The sequence below is a fragment of the Sapajus apella genome, unplaced genomic scaffold, assembly GCF_009761245.1.
Source record: "Sapajus apella isolate SASKATOON/1434 unplaced genomic scaffold, GSC_monkey_1.0 scaffold11, whole genome shotgun sequence".
In the NCBI taxonomy this organism is placed as follows: domain Eukaryota; kingdom Metazoa; phylum Chordata; class Mammalia; order Primates; family Cebidae; genus Sapajus; species Sapajus apella.
The window spans coordinates 34,680,012-34,699,256 of NW_022436951.1; the positions used below are offsets into that span (position 1 = coordinate 34,680,012).

At 41.7% G+C, this 19,245-nt stretch overlaps 1 protein-coding gene across 1 annotated transcript in view; it reads right to left on the bottom strand.

The window, feature by feature from the left end:
• The window catches only part of ADCY2 (adenylate cyclase 2), a 450,913-nt gene that overhangs the window by 57,742 nt on the left and 373,926 nt on the right, over positions 1-19,245 (bottom strand). The window contains exons 16-18 of the mRNA XM_032279123.1: positions 16,432-16,569; positions 7,342-7,461; positions 1,102-1,271 (exon numbers count right to left, since the gene is read on the bottom strand). Of these exons, the coding sequence (XP_032135014.1) occupies positions 1,102-1,271; positions 7,342-7,461; positions 16,432-16,569 (428 nt within the window). The remainder of the gene's footprint in view (positions 1-1,101; positions 1,272-7,341; positions 7,462-16,431; positions 16,570-19,245) is intronic.

Sequence of the window (19,245 nt, forward strand, 5' to 3'; positions counted from 1 at the left end):
CATTGGTCAGAAATGGCTACACGGTGTGATGACTGCCCTTCCTAACTCCGGTCTCCAGTGGAGAAATAGGTGGCCATGTACTGTCAATATAAAACAACTTTTTGGAGTAATAAATCTATGTAAATATTTAAGGCATTTATATTATTTTAAAATAAATATAGCAATAAGATGGAGGACAGTGCAAAGCACTCCTAGAAAATACTTTGACATCTGGTTTATTTCTGGTGGGTTCAGAAATAAACCTAACATTTGTTATAACATTTTTTTTTTGAGATGTGATATGGAGAGTATCATAATGATTAAAACAATTTTTTTCAAACAAATATTCATTAGAAGCCTACAAAAGTAACTCAATAACAGGAAACCTGTTATAAACCAGAGCGAGTGCCCATGGTAGAGTCATTCTTGCTACATCTAGACTTTCAGTTAAAAGACTTAGAGCAATCATATCTTTTCTTGGAAGTCAAGTTCTTCATAGGACAAAAAATGTTCAGGGCTGATATTTCTCTTTCCACACACAGAGTATTTTAGAAAATCTCTGGTAAGAAAGGTAACACTATAACTTGTGAATATGGCTACTTATTTTTTCAATATTTTGCTTTGAACCGAGGGCCATTTTGTCTTCCCGAGGACATCTGGCAATTTCTAGGGACGTTTTCGGTTGTCATGATTTGGGGCAGAGGGGATTGTGACCCGCATTCAGTGGGTAGGGGCCAGGGATGTCCCTAAACACTAAACACCCTACCTACCATGCGCAGGACAGCACCCCCCCCGCCCCTTCCCGGCAGAGAATTATTTAGTCTACAATGTCAATAGTTCCGAGCTGGACAATCTTAAATTACTTTTATCAACACAGTTCAGGTTATAACACAGTGCTTCTCTCTGAACCACTTCACATCTTCTATGTGTATTTCAGAATACATAATCAGATACAATGTATAACAAAAATACATATCTTTCTGAGGCATCACTTCAAAGAACTTCTATCAGAATGATTTATCAATGACAATGATGTCGCTAACTTGCATGTACTCAAAACACACTCACAATCCACATGCCGAGAAAGAACTAAAGAAAGAGAAGGAAGAGGCATCGGCTCACCTCTCAAACAAGACCTGGCTGTAGTCACCCAGGACGTGGGCGTGGGTGTGGAGCAGGATGGTGTTGTAGCCCACCAAGGCCACCATCATGATCAACATCTTCAGTTCGTAGTTCACCCGCAGGAACACAGAACAGGATATCAGTCCCAGAATGCAGCTGTATATAAAGTACTGAAACAGGAAAAGACAACAGACAGATACTTAGGATCTTTTCTGAGAAATGCTCAATCACGAGTACAGTTGGGGCCACTGCCAAGCTCATGTGGTCAACATATAACCTGGCTGTGAAAACAGAGCCCTGTTTCTTATCTTTGAGCCAGTGGTAAATGCCCAGATATGTTAAATTCAGAAAAAAAAAATATCATCCACAGCTTTCCAACTCAACCTTGCATGATAAATAAAAATAAGCATGTATATTGCCAGATACTTTTTAGAACTAAAATTGTAAAAAAAAATATATGGAAGACACATCATTATAAACCAATGTCATTTATTTCTTGAAAATGAAAACAGTGTGGCCTCCTATATATTCCTTAAATATGTGTTGAAGTGAATAGAATCTCTTTTGGCCTTTCAATTCTTTCATTCATTAAGAGAATATAAATCATTCCAGATAACTCTGTTAAAAGCATAAGGAAGCCCAGACATTTTATTAGAAGAGAAATGGTGTGTCAGCGGGCCTATTTAAAACAGAAGGATTTAAGTTAAAAGCCTGACCAGGGCGAGTCATGAATCCCCTGGGAGTTGGACAGCCACCAGAAGAAAGTGGAAGAAACAAGCGGGAGCCAGAACTAGCACCTCCCATCTGAGGCCGGAGCAAGCTGCAGGCAGGCCCCCCAGGTGAGCCATTTCCTCACCATCTACCACTGCAGGCAGGTTCAGGTAGGCTTTGGATAGCTCTGAATTCAACTTTTCACTCACGCATTAGCTCACTTACTTGCAACCAGTGACCTAACTTGCCTATATCACAGTGGCTGCATGACACTGTAAAATGAGGGTAATCATATTATCCTTGTAGGTCATTGAAAACAACAGAGATAAAAGAGTAATGTACAGAGCCAGAGTCCTGCACGCCAGGAGGTACTCCCTACAGTGAAGCAGGTGCCAGCCTCAAAACGCTTTATTTGCTACATCATGGGGTTTCTGTGAACAAGGGGTTGTGTTACTATCTTAGCATTCCTAGAACAGAAAAGAAGCTCAAAAAATTAAGACTTTTAGTAAAACATAGATCTTATTGATTTTTTTTCTTTTTTATATGGAGTCTTGGTCTGTCGCCCAGGCTGGCGTGCAGTGGTGCAATCTTGGCTCACTGCAACCCCTGCCTCCTGGATTCAAGCAATTCTCTTGCCTCAGCCTCTTGAGTAGCTGAGATTACAGGTGCCCACCACCATGCCTGGCTAATTTTTGTATTTTTAGTAGAGACGGGGTTTTACCATGTTGCATTGGTCAGGCTGGTCTCAAACTCCTGACCTCATGATCCGCCAGCCTCGGCCTTCCAAAGTGCTGGGATTACAGGCATGAGCCACTGCGCCTGGCCCCTTATTGATGTGTTTTAAACCTTGTCTTTAAAAGATAGCCTAGCTTTTAAACTACTCAATTATAATTTCATCATACTGAGTAAGCCAGGTATGAACTGCTTATTTTTGTCATTCCGCCTCCTCCTTTGATATCCCCAGCTAAAGCCATCTACATTAAGCTATGTGGAAGGCGACTGATATTAGCTCAACACTCCTGTTCTTGTAGAAGAAAGAAAAGTTGGAAATATGAGCTTGCAGTGGTCATACGTCAGGCTTTCTCTTTGTAAGAGGCATGCTTGACTGGAGGAACCCAAGGAGGAATGAATAGAAATTCCATCAGTAAGAACTTCGACCTGGTATTGTGGCTTTAAAAGGAAGACCAACACCTCACACTGGATTACACACCAACTAGGTCACTCTTGAGCGGGTGAAAGTCTTTTTCTGCATGGGAATGTGAAGGCTACTCTTCATTTCAGGTGGCAGCATTTTAAGGAATACTGAGTGGTATAAGCACTGTATCTCAGCTGCAATTGCCAGATGGCAGCCCTCTACTCTTCCGTCTCTCATGCTCTCCCACAACAGAGAAGAAAAAAAGGGAAAGAAGAGACAATGTGGGTTAATGTGGTAAAACAACAGAATCAATAGAGCTGTGAACACGTGCACAGGCAGTATCTCAGAGGCAGGCAAGGTGTAGCATACCCTGTGAAAGGACACCTTATTTCTATGAGAGTTCTGCCCATGTCACCTTAGATAAGTTACTGAGTACCTACTTCAGGGCAGGTCTGAGGACTTTGATACAAGTTACACTAAAGCTCTATGTCGCTTAGAAAAAGAGGACTCAAAGTACAGCAGTGAGTTCTGTGAAACAGGTATACAATGTGGATTGAAATTTGGCAGAGTAAGCTTGTTTCTGATGAATGTAATAAAACATGAGCTTGCGTTTCATATGGCTGTCTTTTTAGTTCATTTTTCTAGTAATTCACCATTATATTTTTCAAAAGAATTAGTCTGTTACAGACTAGAAATTACAAAAACAAAACAAAGCAAAATGAAGAAAGGGCCTTCACAAAGAGTTTGAGAAGCCCTTATTTATAACCTAGTAGGCCTTTAATCAATAGTCTTGAGTATTATAAAACTGCTCCTTAAAACCCGGGAAATTGCCCCAGGAACTGGTGGGGGTAAGGCTCTTATTCAGTAATTCTGTCCCATTGGATCCCCCAAATCAGCTGAGCTTAACAAAACAATCCCGTGTCTTCCACAAGTCACTCAAAGTAAAGATGACGGTAATACCCACCTTGGAGAATTCTCATTAAGATTAAGTAACACAAGTTCAGAATAGCCTAGTTCATGAGAAGCTATGTAAATTTTGCTATTATTACTATAAAGCTCTTGGTCAGCTTTCGTTTTTGAAAGAGCTGTTTCTAAAATTATGATTGAAAACCACTGTTATAATGAAAGCTATCAACCAGTTCAGCCTAATCAAATGAGAGGGCAGAATAAGGAATCACTTAGAAGTGTGTGTGTGTATGTATCAATGGGGATTATTTGGTGTGTGGGGACCCGGGGTAAAATTTTAAAGGTTCTCACAGTTTGAACCTTTGAACTATGTGTCAATACCTATAAACTATGCTAAGGTTTCACATTTCAAAAATTATTCTGAGGCTTTAATTTTTTTTTTCACATTTCAGGAACATCTACTCAAATATATATGTTCAAGGGAAGTAGACTTTTAGTCCATTTCTATTAAATGGCTTTCTAGCATGCTTGGAGGCTGTGCAAGAGGTAATCTGGCATGAAAATGTAGGCTGGGAACCTGTAAATTGACTCCGAAGGATGTGCGGGAGAGAATACTACAGGATGGCTAGGTTGGGAGCCTGACCTGCCTCCACGGTTTAGCTGACCAGGGAGGGCGCTGGCTGGCCAGCGGTTCTGGCGATAGGATATTGAACTGACTTCTAATGGACTGTACTTACTGGTAACCCGATTGCTAGTAATGTTTACCGGTTTTGACATAATCTTTGAAACCAACCTGCACTTTACAGTAAGGTAACAGCCATTGTTATCTTGGGTAATTTATTAACAGTAAAGTCTCTGGGTCTTATAGCTTCTTCACCTGCAAAATTAGAGTCCCAATAAGATCTACTTTACCAGGGTCATCTCCGGATGAAATGACATAATGCATACCAAGTGCCTGCTGTGGTATAAACAGCTTACGTGGCAAAGATCCTTTATGGCTAATTTTGTTATTTTAAAAGGACTGTGTTTTCCTGCTACAGAAATAATACATCCAATGTCAAAAACTGGGAAATATACAAAAGAATCCGTATAAAAATAAGGGTCTCTGATAATCCCCAATATCCACTTTAGCCACTATTCATTACTTGTATATGTGTTTCCAGCCTTTTTCTTGCTATTTAATATTGGTAGTATTACTTTAGAAAGTTAGGATTATACTGTTTAGAATTTTTTAAAACAATTATTTTCAATGAATAATTTATTATGAATATGTATTTATATGTCATTTTTTTTTAGAATGTCTTATATGGTAGTTAAAATAAATTTTGTTATAACTTACATGGCGGTTAAGTATAACCACCATGCATTTTCAAATTTTTAGGCTGCTTTCTTTCTTTCACTTTTTTTTTTTGTTGTTGCTGTTTTATAAACACATGTACAAACATGTTTTTGGTAAACCTTTCCACTTTTAAAATTAACTTCCAAAATTAGTATTACACGGTAAAAAGTATGTCCGTCTTATACTTTTTTTTGGTAACGATTGAAATTATCACTTAGAAGAGTTATATCACTTTATATTACCATCAGCAGTCAATTAGGCATGCTTCTCAACTTGCTGGTCAACTTCAGATATCACATGACATGGGGTTTGAGAGAAACGATGCCTGTCTGGTGCACATCCACAAAATGGCTTTTCCTGTGTTCCCTGGGATCCATGAGGAAGGAAGTCAGGATATCGGGCTCCTTAGGGGCTGATAATCCCATGAGTTCATAACGCATTTCTGTACAGCCAGTCCATGCAGACCTGGGGCTTCCTTGGCAACACTGGCTAGCATCTTCAAGGCCCCATGATTGGAAAGACAGTAGTCTGTTTACCACACGCCATGTAGATTGTGCTTTTTCAGAATCTTTTAAGGTCGAATACATGTTGCCTTTCCCCACCTTGAGTTTTTAATAATTTTCTTTGATTGCAAATAAGATATTATACAGATTTACCTAAATGAAATTCATAATGATTTCCTTATTCTTTTAATGATACCAAGTGATCTCAAACATAGTGGAAGGAGAGATTTAAAAGGATATTGCCAGCTATACATTTTTTTCCTGTCAAAATGCATCTTCACATTAAAATTTTAAATGTGAAGTACTACGTGGATGTGAAAGGGGACTGCTCAGTCGGTTCACTCTCTCCCCAGCATCCAGCCTATGGATCATGTGGATGCTAACACCATTGGTTCAAGGAGGAAGAGTCCGGCCACACCGTTAATTTAAATATTTCTCTAAAACAGAGGGCTCCAAATGGCCCGCAGTGAGATTACAGTCAATAACTCTCAGGAAGACTCCAGCTTTTCACTTTCGTTTAACTAAATAGGGAATTCAAAGCCTAATCCTCACTGAAGTTGATGATAATACATAATTTGAAGGACAGGATCTCCAGGGTAAGGGATGAACCTATACCACCCCCTCTTCCCAATGTCCCCATGGGGACACTGCTTTTAGAACATGGTCATCTTTTCCTTGACCCAGTCAAGCCTCAGAAGCCTCCAGGAAAGAACAAGAGAAGCCACTTCTTTCTGTGCATGTAGCTGTGAGCTTCCCAATAAATTACATGATGGGAAGGGAAAAATGACCAGAGCAAAATATCAAGGCAGCAAATCAGAGAAGGAGAAATAAGAAAATCAATCCACTTTATTGCCATAGCTACTGGAGTTAAAATTTTCTGTATTTTGAAAGCATACATATTGAATTATTGATTTGAGTCTCCAAAATAGTTCACTTAGCATTCTCAAAACTGGTTATTTGAGACGGAAACTAAATGAGCATAATCTGCACTATTTTTAGGTAATTATTCAGAAAGTGAAAAGGAGAGCATAAAAACTTTTTTTTTCACAATTTGTGGAAGAACAAAGTTGTTAAGCAGTAAATAACTGACTTAACTCCCCACTTAAAAGTTTAATGCGTTAATAAGTTTTGAAATTTCAACCTAGGTCCTTTGGGACACTGGTGAAGATGAGTCCGTTAGCAAGAATTACTGAGGAATAGAATTACTGGGCAGCGTATGTTGCCAAAGAAGAGGAAGGAAAATGAGGTGTGGGCAGTTTTATCACAGCTTTAAGGGGGATAATACTAATTCACTGGAACAATTAGCAACGTCTCTCAGTAAAAAACCCAGAAACATGGTGATGTATAATTGAATGCCATATGGTAGGATATATGCTAGAAATGTTGTAGTGGTTAAGAGAATAAGGCAATCATTACTGGTGAAAGCATGAAAATAACATTGTAGGTTTGCAAATGTGAGTTTCACCAGTCCCCAAGGGCTTGGACTTGTAGCAGAGGCTGGCATTTGTAAATTCAGGACTACTCAGAGATTGATATCAGAGAGGAAATGCAAACTCTAGAACAAATCTAAGACTAAAGAATGTATGTTATACAGACTACTAGCATACAGGAGAGCCACCAAAGCGTCATAATTGCAATGTTCTTACCGGGAGGAAAAATAAATTTTGTGCACGCAGAATCGCCGCCTGATTATTTGAGGCTGAAGAACTTGTGTTTGATGTATTGGCAGTTGGAGGGATTGTTTCCTCGGAGTCACTCAGGAAAAACTGCAAAGAGAAGGTTTTTTTTTTTTTAATGAATTAGTAGTGCAAATTAGACAAGATAACTAGCAGGTGGCTGCTAACTTTATGAATTCTGTGTTCCTTATGCACAGTAAACGGGATTGTTCATGCGGATTTGGGAATTTCTATTCAATAAGTAATGAACGATTTATTGTTCTATACATTCCATGAAGAATTCCAGAACTTCAAAATTCACATTAAAGAAACTGGAGGCACCTCTCTCAAACAATAAAAAGTACACAAAGCCCTTGGCAGAGAGCATGGTTAGAATGACATTTGAAACCGACATCACCTTTGAAGCCGATATCACCATGCATACATTCACTTCTCTACCATCAAATTGGAGTTTTCAGAATGTTTTTTTCCTCCAGTATCTTTTCCATCTCGGCTCAAACATTTAATGAGTCAGTATAGTTCTATGAATTATTGATTTTTAGAATGAAAATTAATTTTGTAAGCAAAATGCAATCACCAGCCTCTACATTTATATCTATTATTTGTGAGTGCTTGGCAACTCAGATCATAAGGGTGAAAAATTTAAAAAGATGAATGTTCTCAGGACTGCTGGAAAGGGGACTTTAAAGAGACAAAAGGTAATGCTGAGAAAATAATTAGCTCTTATGTAATGGTCTTACATAATATAAGCATCAGAAGGACAGCATCAACCTGTTAGCAAGGCAGGAGAAATGTCTCTCTCTCTCTCTCTCTCTCTCTCTCTCTCTCTTTCTCTTCCTCTCTCTCTCATTCTCTGTCCTACAGAAGCTGCAAACAGACTAAATACCCAAGGATCAGCCACTTTTTGGTCATGTGGCTAAGGGTCACAGGCATGTTCTGGAAACACAAACCACAGAACCGTGACTTGAACCAGTTCTTTTTACTGAAATAAATTCATTTCATTCATAAATCTATTAAACAGATTTTGTTTTCTGCATAGGGTTAACCACACATATTCAAGGTTTAAAAAATAAAACTTCCCTTGTAGTTTCTATGGCTGCTTTTGTTCATTTCTATCGAGTTATTTCTCTGGATTGCATAGTTCTTGTCAAATACCTTAACTACTTTATTTGGACAGATAAGAAGGCATTTATTTAATCTATTATTGGGAACATTCTTCTCATCGTCTATAGAAATACTAGATACTGTATTTCTGCCCATTATATCACTTGATTAAATCAGGCAAAATGCTGATTTAAGAATCAAAGAAATGAGTAATTTCTATATGTATGATGAAAGAATTTGTAAAAATTGTCACATCCCTGGCTGAACCACAAGTGTGCTAATATTTTGGAAAAAATTATATCAGGGATTGAAAAAAAATAATGAAGTAATCGCTTGGCAAACAACAAGCTCCAAAAAAGTACAAATTTAGATTAAAATTTGATAGACCAGAAATTCAATTGATTTAAATATTTTAAGAAATCAAGAAATGGCAAACAAAAGGAGATTGTTTAGCCTGGTGCATCACTAGTCTTAAGTGCCAAGGATCATAAAATATTTTTTAAAACTTCTTGATTATATCAGCATATAGGCAAAAACCTAGGTAAAATCAAGTATTACATTCTTGACATACAGTGACTGAGTAGTTTACTTTGTGAAAAAAATGTGTCTTGCAAGGAGTTTTTGCAGTAAATATGATGGTTGAACTTGAAGAACAGAAAACTCCAATCACCATACACCATGTTTCCTATCTCACTTCTGCTGTCTTTCTAGTATTTATGAACTACCCATAAATTCAAGACTCTTCATTCTGTCTAAAATCATATTACAATTTTGAATCAACCTCCCTTCCTCTGACTTCTTTTCATTTTCAAATAACAAACTCATGTCATTCCCTAATTATAGCCAGTTAAATACTCAAGAGAGTTATTATTCCCTTGCCCACCTTCCTTCCAGGTAAAGCTGCCCCAACTTTCTCCACTGAAAATATTTTTAGCATCATAATGATTTAGGAAGCGCTTCTCTGAACCTAATTTAATTTTCTACATCCTTTGTCATAATTGGGATAATGATGTCATCATTCTGAACAAAACATCCTAAATAAAATGCTAATGAACATTGCATATTTTTAGTTTGCTTGCAAATGTTACATTTCTAAAGCAATTAAAAACATATCAGAATTATATTTTTCTAATCACATTAAATTGTAAACAGGTGCATTTAGTATTATTGTTTTATGCCTGATAACATCATTGTGTTTGTCATTTGGTTGAAATTAGACTAGTAGTCTAGTCTAACTGACTAGCCTACTAGTTAACTATGGCTAACTCCTTGTCTGGGTGGCTCACAGATTTATATATGCTTTACTTAGAATACATTTCTTGGAAATTTCTCAGAAGAAATTGCAAAATGCTGCAAGGAATCAAGTGACGTCATTCTCGAAATGTCAGGAATAAAATGGGAGCACATTCGGCTGCTCAGACATGATTCTCAACAGCCAGCTGGAGACTAACATGGAAAAAACACTATGTATAAAACAAACATGGACAACTAATTGTTTTTCTCCACTTTTTATTGAGGTGCCGGTATCACACGGATAAACATCAAATGTATAAGGTATCCTGGTAAAATTGCACAATTCACTGAAAATAAAACTGACTTGGAAGTTTTGGCATTCAATATCGATGAGTAATGACACTTAAAACCAGTCCTGTGAACACACTGTTCTCATTGACCCTGGCTCTTGTGAGGATCATTAAAATGCAGGCTGGGAATAAATATCAGTGACTGGAAATTGACATAGAGCCCTCAGATGAAGCGGCCCATCCATGCAGTCAATGGCAGAGGCAGGTCAGGGCAGCCTCAAGCCATCCACGTTACTCCTAATGCATCTCTCCCCTTTGAAATATAGAGTCATGGCAGGTGATGACAGAGAAGCAGTTAATAAGGGCTGCTTGCCACTGGCTGGAAAAATGCAGGGCAAACTGGGGCTCACTTGCTGCAGAGGGACTGGGGCATCTAGAAGAAAAGGAGTATCTGAGGGCACAATGCAAGGGGCAAGGAGGCAGACACAGAGGGGCAGATACCGTGTGACTCACTCACATGAGGTCCCTAGAATTGGCAAATTCATAGAAACAGGAAGCAGCACGATGGTGACCTAGGGCTGGGGGAGGTAGGATGGGGAGTGAGTGTTTCATGGGGACAGAGTTGCCATTTGGGAAAATGAAAAACGCTATGGAGACAGGGAGTGGTGATGGCTGCACCACGTTGCAAATGTATTTAATGTTACTGAATTGTATGCTTAAAAATTGTTCAGTATACTTTATGTTATTTATATTTTACGTGATTTTAAAAACATACATCAGAAACACACACACACACAAAAAAAAAAAAAAAGAAAGAAAATGAAAGCACTCTTCCTCTGTCTCGAAGGGAAAACTTAAAAAATCACAGGGACGGCCTGGCGCGGTGGCTCACACCTGTAATCCCAGCACTTTGGGAGGCTGAGGCAGGTAGATCACAAGGTCAGGAGTTCAAGACCAGCCTGGCCAACATGGTGAAACCCCGACTCTACTAAAAATACAAAAATTAGCCAGGCATAGTGGCTGGTGCCTGTAATCCCAGCTACTCAGGAGGCTGAGGCAGAGAATTGCTTTAACCCAGGAGGCAGAAGTTGCAGTGAGCCAAGATCGTGCCACTGGACTCCAGCCTGGATGACAGAGCAAAAAAAAAAAAAAAAAAAAAAAAAAAGAGTAACAGAGGCTTTACATAAAGACATGAATGAGGCTATGACTTTAAAAATGTGAAGTTTTCTGAGAGCAAATGAAATGTTCTTCCCAGTGACTTGAAGCATATGTGCTCCCACAGCCCCCAACCTCCGCCAACACAAAAACTGGTATTGTTGCTGAAATGGGAGTCCGATGCCTGGATTCCTCTCACTGGGTTAACAACTGCTAAGAAATGGAAATATTACTTGGGAATGGGGCTCCATCAGCCTGGAATACATGTTCAGAAAAAAAAGAATACTGAAAAAAACATCAAAAGCTACCCTGCTTTAAATAGAAACTGCCCCAGGATGGACAGGTTGAAGTGGGGCTGGGTAAAAAGAGACAGAAACGATGCTGGGACTGTTGAGCTGCACGCAAGTAGAGACTGGGTTTCACTGGCATCCTCAGCAGGTGTCACCTTCCTGACGTGAGTGACAGGAGCCCGCTTCCCTTGCACCACCCCGCACAGGTGCTGTCTTCTAACCAGCCTGCCTGCTTCAGCAGTCTGCCTGCGGCTTCAGCACCACCTAGTGAGGCATGTGGCCGGGGGCACTGCCTCTGCCTCACTCAGTCAGAGCTCAGGAGCCCGAGGCATCTGCAGATCCTCAGGTGTGGCCAGAGGCACAGTCCCATGGACAAGTCCTGCCTCTTTGGTGATTAATAAGACATTAAAAGAAAGGCTCTACAGCCAGGTCATATTATTTCCTTTCTATACCTAACATTGGCTTCCTACAGTTTTATGATTTTTCCTTGACATAAGTACAAGCGGAGCACCTGCATGGAAAAGAACCGCTAAGTTCATGGCACCAGGTATCAATACAAATGGGGCTTTCCTGAACTCTTGGAGGAATTCAACGCTTGAGCAGTTCTGATCTCTTCTCCCCCTGCATCGACACAGGAAAAGTGGGGAAAAGGTAATTTAGCTTCTTTCCTGCCTCTACTGCTACAGAAGGCAACTTGGTATGTGGAAAATCTGCAGAAGACACATTAAAAGTATTGCAAAGTGTGATGAATGTCTTTGAGAAGAAATACATCTCAAGGATCAACCATCATACTTTTAATGTGTCTTCTGTAGAGGAAGAAAAACAACATGAAAGACACATTTCTGTTACTAAAGGCAATTGTCCTCTCTCTAAAGGATCACGGTTACTGTGGAAAGAATGTCTCCTCCTAAATGATCACTTGTCAAACTTTTATAGACACTGGCTGCACTGTCTGTCAATCATGACTAATTATGCTATACAAAATAGAGCTGGCCTCCAAAGCATATTTGTTTCTCAGTTACATTGTCTTTACGAATTAGGTGATAAATCCTAGCTTTACAAGCTCAAACTAGATTTTACAAAAAGAATTTTTTTTTATTTAAAGGGCTGTATACTTCCCTGTTCATTCATCCATTCTTTCATTTAATAGCTAATGAATGGAAGGCACTTTCCTAGGGCATGTGAAAAAACAAAGATTTCCTCAATGTTCATTCCAGCATTATTCATAACGGCCAAGATAGAGAAACAATGTGTCTATTGATGGATGATTGGATAAAGAAATTTTGATACACACACACACACACACACACACACACACACACACACACACTGGAATATTACTCAGCTTTAAAAAGAAGGAAATCTTGTCATTTCCAATGACATAGATGGAGCAGGATATTATGCTAAGTGAAACAAGCCAGGCACAGGAAGATGAATACTGCGCGATCTCACTTATATGTGGAATAAAACAAGGTTGAATATACAGAAACAGAGAGTAGGATGGTGGTTCCCAGGTGTGGGGAGGGCAGGAAATGGGGAGAGATAGGTCAAAGGGTGCAAAGTGGCAGTCCTATGGATGAGTGCATCTAGATATCTAATGCACAGTTGGAGGACTGTGGTTAATACTATTCTGTTGTATTGAAGATTTGCTAAGGGAGTAGATTTGGGTGCATTAATCATACACACAAGAGGTTACTGGGGAAGGTGACAGATTTGTTAAATAGCTTGCCTGTAGTAATCATTTCACTATTTATATGTATATCAAAACATCATGTTCTACAACTGAAACGTATATAAGAGAGAGAGAAATAATGATCTCACTCTGACGTGTGTGTATATGATGTTAAAGGTATCGTCCCCTAACTGGTATGAGCTGCTACTGGCCAGTGAAGGTCAGCTCTCAGGAAGTGTGCTCAATTTGCTTGCAGGTATGGTGAACACACTCCTGAGGAGCCAGGAGGAGGCTTAATGATCGGGCACGTGTCAGTCACTGGAGGTTTCTGAGATCTTGGGACCCCAGGCACCCTGCTGCCTTCAAGTGCGCTTTCATCCTCTGCCCCTTGGCTATGGAGTTAACTTCCAACTTGGTCTCTCTCATAGCTTTCATCTGTCGGACTCCACCTGGTGCTTGGCAGTGTGCTCACCCGGGGAGCTGGATCTTGGAGCAGCAGGACTAATGCACAGGTTACAAAGTCGAGCCCAAAGAACCCATTTTAGAAAACGCACTCGGTTGGGCACAGTGGCTTATGCTTGTAATCCCAGCACTTTGGGAGGCTAAGGCAGGCAGATCACAAGGTCAAGAGATAGAGGCCATCCTAGCCAATATGGTCAAACCCTGTCTCTACTAAAAAAAAAATATACCAAAATTAACTGGTTGTGGTGACCCGCACCTGTAGTCCCAGCTACTCAGGAAGCTAAGGCAGGAGAATCGCTTAAACCTGGGAGTCAAAGGTTGCAGTTGAGCCGGAATCGCACCACTGCACTCCAGCCTGGTGACAGAGTGAAACTCCGTCTCCAAAAAAAATAAAGTAAACACACTCATACACTCATGATGCTTCTGGAGTCTCGGCCCAATGCCACTTGCCTGCCTCTCTGTCCAGGTTCCTCCCCTGTGATTTCTTCACATCCTTGCAGTATCCAGGAAATTGCCTATGCAGAGAGCTGAGGCATTCTTGTGGCTCGTGGTGTGTCTGCAGAAAGACTCTTTCAGGAAAACCTCTCCTGTCTGTCTTAAATTTCTCATCTTGAGCTCCCGACTCTGAGGCTGTCCCCCTGAAGAGAGCTCTGGGACCACAGTAAGAACACCGCTCCCTACTGTCACCCACAACCCTGTTCTTCAGACAGAATGCCCCTGGCTGGCCAGTCTGGCTCCCGAGAGCAGGTGCCTCAGGTGGACTAACACAGCAGGTCTCCAGCTGAGCCCTGGCACTTCCGTTCTTCTGGAGCCCAGTGGTACCCCAGGGAATTGCTTGTTGTCTAGACATGGTGTATTTTCCCTCCTCAGCTGTTTGCCATTCACTCTAGATTAAGCCCTAATTGAAAGTAATGAGGTGACCATCTAGGCACGCCTGAGACGTAGAAGAGGAGGCCTCCTTCCCCAGAGGGAGGCCCCATGATCCCTGCAGCAGAAAATGAGCCTCAGGTGATGCAGACATCCAGGAAGAAGGGGAGACCTGCTTTGTGCCACTCTCCTATCTTACAGAGGGGCAGGAGGAGGGCTTCCAGCGCTGGACCTGGCCCATCCGGACCTCTCCACAGGGCACTGCGAGCCAAGGGCCTGCATTAGCCCAGGGAGGCTGTGTCCTGGGGGACTGGCCTGCTGAGCACCTCCTTCCCCAGCAACAGATGCGGCTGTTTAACTAGCCGCCATGGAGGCTGAGCTGGTGGCTGGAGGAGGTGGCTGCAGTGTCCCCTTTCAGCGGTCCACATACCTGTGGAGATGCACATCAGAACTGCTCTCATGTCCTTTCTTGGGGAACTCCTGAGAGGGAGCTGGGGCACACAGGCAGGTGAGGTCGGGCCACAGGCACACTTGTCCCCAAACTTATGACACAAGAAAATTTGCGGGAATGGCACACACCCACTTCCAGACAGCCAAGGAGAACAAGCCACAGCTGCTCTCTGAAGGCCCCTTTGCAGGTGTCCCTAAGATCAATTCTAGGCAAGGCAAAGCAGATGGAGAGGCCATCCTACCCCTGCCACTGGGGCTTGGCCCATCTGGGGTTCAGGTGGCATCAGCGTCACCTGAATCTGCAGGTGTCTGAGAAGAACTGTAGGATCTCCAGCATGACCTGGAGGACTGGCCCCATTAAACATTCGAGGTCCTTATCCACTTCTTCAGCTTTGTTTTTCAATCCTTCTTAGTATGAATGTCTCTCTTGTCCCAGATGCAAATGTCCCTCCTTCTCAGGACCTTCCGCCCACCTGCCCTTGCCCCTCACTTTCTCCGGGTCCACGTGGCAGACTCCTCTCCGCCCTCCAGGACTCCATCTAGCCGACCCTGCTCTCCCTTCCCCTCATGCCTCTGTTGCTGTTTTTGCCTCCTCGTTTCAGGATGACTTGATGATGGGGTTACCCAGCTGTCTGTCTCCCACTTCTACTCCTACAACTGGAGGGCAGAGAACTGTCTTTGGGGTCTGAGCACCCAGCACGTACCAGGTGCATCTTTATATTCAGTCAATATTACATTTTGCTATGCAAATGCTTTCTACTTAAAAAAAACATGTTATTATTATGAAATCATATACAGCCTGTCACCACAACCTGGCTTCAGGCCCCTGGAAGGCAAGGGCTACAGCTCCTAACACTTTGCATGTCCCACAGTCAATGAGGCGTCCACTACAGGAAACATCAGAGTTCCTTCGGCTGCTGCTGCTGATGGGAGAACAGTAAGGACGCGTCTCAAATCACCCTGACAAGCCAGGTATCCGTTCTGGGGGAGATCACCAGCAATGATGAGACTGACATAGTAAGAGCGGCCATAGGTTCAATAGTTACAAAATGGCCAGCACTGTCCTCAGTGTGCTGCAAACATTGGCTCACTGAATCCTTAGAACCCCCTTGGTAGAGAAGTCTTGGTTCTCACTTTCAAAGAAGTGCAAATGGAGCCTGCAGAGTTCAATGAAAACATCTTTCTAGTCCTGTAGCTGGTGCGAGAGGATCCCTGAGATCAGGTCTTTTACACTCCAGGGCAGGACACTGCACCCTTCGTGGTTTATGACTATGCTTCAGACCTTGCAGTCATTTCTGTAGCCTGTTGAGGAGCCACCATGAGCAAGGAAGTGCAGAGTCCAAGGACTCGCCCAGTGTCTCAAGGTGGCTCCGTGAAAGCATCCCTTTCCTTAGAGAAATGACTGCTGTTGCCCTGAGATGCTACATTTAATGGGCAGCATTGGAGCTAAAAGCAAGTTTCCAAAATTCCATAGGACAGGTCCCAGAAGGGAAGAATGCCCTGTGTGGCGTGAGCACTGATTCACTCCGGGGCTTACCATGTTGAACACGGCCATGGTTAGTATGATGGCCGTGGTGACGATTGTCAGAGAAATCCGTGGCCAGGGGCGGTTGGCAATGATGCCGGAGGACTTCAAAAGCCACATGAGCAGGGGAGAGGCTTTTTTGCTGCATTGCTAGAAGGGAGAAAGAAAAAAGAAAAGCATTGCTAGTTTATGATTTCTCTCTAGTTTCTTGATGACGACGTTTAAGACCACAAGAAGCACCAACATGGTTCATAGACTAAACATGTCCAGTCTGCCCACCCCTGGGGACCCATACCAAGTCATGAACCTCATTAAAATTATGTTGGCATCATTGCTACCAATTGAGAACAAGTTAAGTGTCTACAACAAAGGTGGGATGTGCTTGTATGTCTTTTAAAACAGACCTAAAGTTATGTTTTCAACTAATTCTTTTCTCAAAGGAAAAATGTCAGTTAATGAAATCACCCTGGGGGATGTGTGGGGTCTCTGATCACAGCTATGATGAAAGTTATCGTAAGTTCAGCTGATTATGTGGAAAGAGACCAACACATCTCCCGACCCCTTTAATGCTACATTAGCAGATCACAAGAAGGCAGCGCAGGTCACAGACTTAGTTTGGTGCCTAAACTTGCAAATATGGTATCTGAAAGTCTCAGGCATGAGGCATGATGGCTTGTTTGATCTCATCTGCTCTTGTAGGGGTTTTCTCCCACACAGAGAAGCTCCTTTTTTTCCCTCCAAACCATCTTTAACAGTGTTAAGAAACCCATAATATAAAATATGCCCTTTAAACCATTTTCAAGTGTACAGTTCAGTAGTGACAGCCACATTCACATTGTCGTGTGCCATCTCTAGGGTTTTCAGTCTTACCAAAAGGAAACTCTATGCCCATGGGAAATCAACTCCCTGTTTCTCCCTCCTCCCAGCCCCTGGCAACCACCATTCCTCCTCCTGTTTCCATGATTCTGACTACTCTAAGACCTCATGTAAGTGAAACAATCTAATAGTTCTTTTCTGACTGGTGGATTTCTCTCAGCATAATGTTCTCAAGGATCATCATGTTGTAGCATTATGCCAAGATTTCCTTCTTTTTAAAGCTTGAATAAAATTCCATTGTATGTATCTACAGTTTTTTTAAAAAAAATCCATTGGTAAAATGGACACTGAGTTGCTTTGTCTCTTGGCTGTTCTGTGTAATGCTGCTATGCATATGGGGATTGGGGAAGCTTTATTAATACAAGAAGGAATTGAGGTCTTTAGGGGATGACAGCCAGCATTTGCTCCCCATTCACCGTGGGGTCTTGGCGCATGAGCTCACCCATCCTGAGGGCCACCGTTCCAGGCAGGCACAGCTGGGATTCTCACCATCTCCCAGGTGTGAGTGTGCAGTGGTAGCACAGAGCTCCACGGAGGTGTGGGTGACATCAACTCTGCCTATGCAGATGTTGTGTGGGCGTAATTTGCATATGTCATCTGACACGACAAGCAGGACATAAGAGTCCTCCAGGGGTTAACATTTTTACCTTTATGCCAAAGGGACTATGGTCCCAAGGCTATGTGTCTTGGAAATAAAAAAAAAAAAAAAAGTGGTGATTTCAATAAATTCAGAAGAAGGAATAAAATAAATTATACCTTTTGATCAGTACTATCAAGTTAATCTATTGGCAAACAAAGCTGGTGTGGCATCCACGAAATCCGAATTCAAATAAAAAATATTCCTGAACGGCACTAATAGGCTGTGCTTTTACTTCTCTACGTCTTTCACATCTTCTTTCTGTGTTATTACTAAAAATATTCTTGCCATAAGCATTGCTATATGTTCAATGTTGATACAACAGTTGAATGACAGTCTAAACACAGGGTGAGTTTAGAAGGTAAAGCATCAGTCAGTGGCCTAGCTTCAAAGCTCCACTGCTGCGAGACTTTCTGCAAGTTAATGATCCTCTCTGAAATGGGGTCTCAGTTTCTTCCTCTCTCAAATGGGGATTATAACAGTACCTGCCTTCTCTGTTTTCAGAGGTTTAAATGAGTTAGAGAAGGTGTGTGCAACAGAACTTACAAGTGGACATCCGCCTGTGAATGGTTGTTATTGTTTAATGCATGTTACTTCTAATCACATTAATATCACAAAACAGACAAATCTGTGTTCTGTAGGAGAAGCTCTTCCTGTTATTTCAATGAAGAAAACACAATATTTCTTAGAAACATTTTAATGACTAAAATATAAATTCTTTATGTAAACAGCAACAACAAAATTTCCTCCTCTCTACTCCTTTCTACCATGGAGTTTTATTTTGTTTTCTTCCGTCCAGCTCCTGACAGTAAAAGATGAAGAATATTTGCACACAGCGCACATCCCCCTGAGGGAGACACAGGACCAGGTTCCGGACTCACTCCTTGGGCTTCTTCCTGGACCCTTGTCTCATTTCTCTGAGTACCTGCCACGGAGCTTGAGCCAGTGCTGCCCTCAGTCGCAGAGTGCCCAGGGCTGGACTGCTGGCTGCCAGCAGGGGGCGCCCTTGGCCCAGCTCTGCAGGGCATCTGATCATCTGCAACAGATGACCAGATTTGCACTCTCTGCTTCTACTCAAGAGCAGGTTTGGATAGGGGGTGGTGGTGGCAGTAAATGTGTGCCCTAATGTTCTGAACATGCGGCATCTTAGAGGGTCGGGTAGCAGAGAACATCCACCTGCGAATGGTTATCATTATTGTTTGATGTATGCTACTTCTAATAATATTAATATGACAAAACACAATCAAATTTGTGTTCCATAGAAGCTTTTTTTTTTTTTTTTTTTTTTTTTTTTTTTTTTTTATTTTTATTTT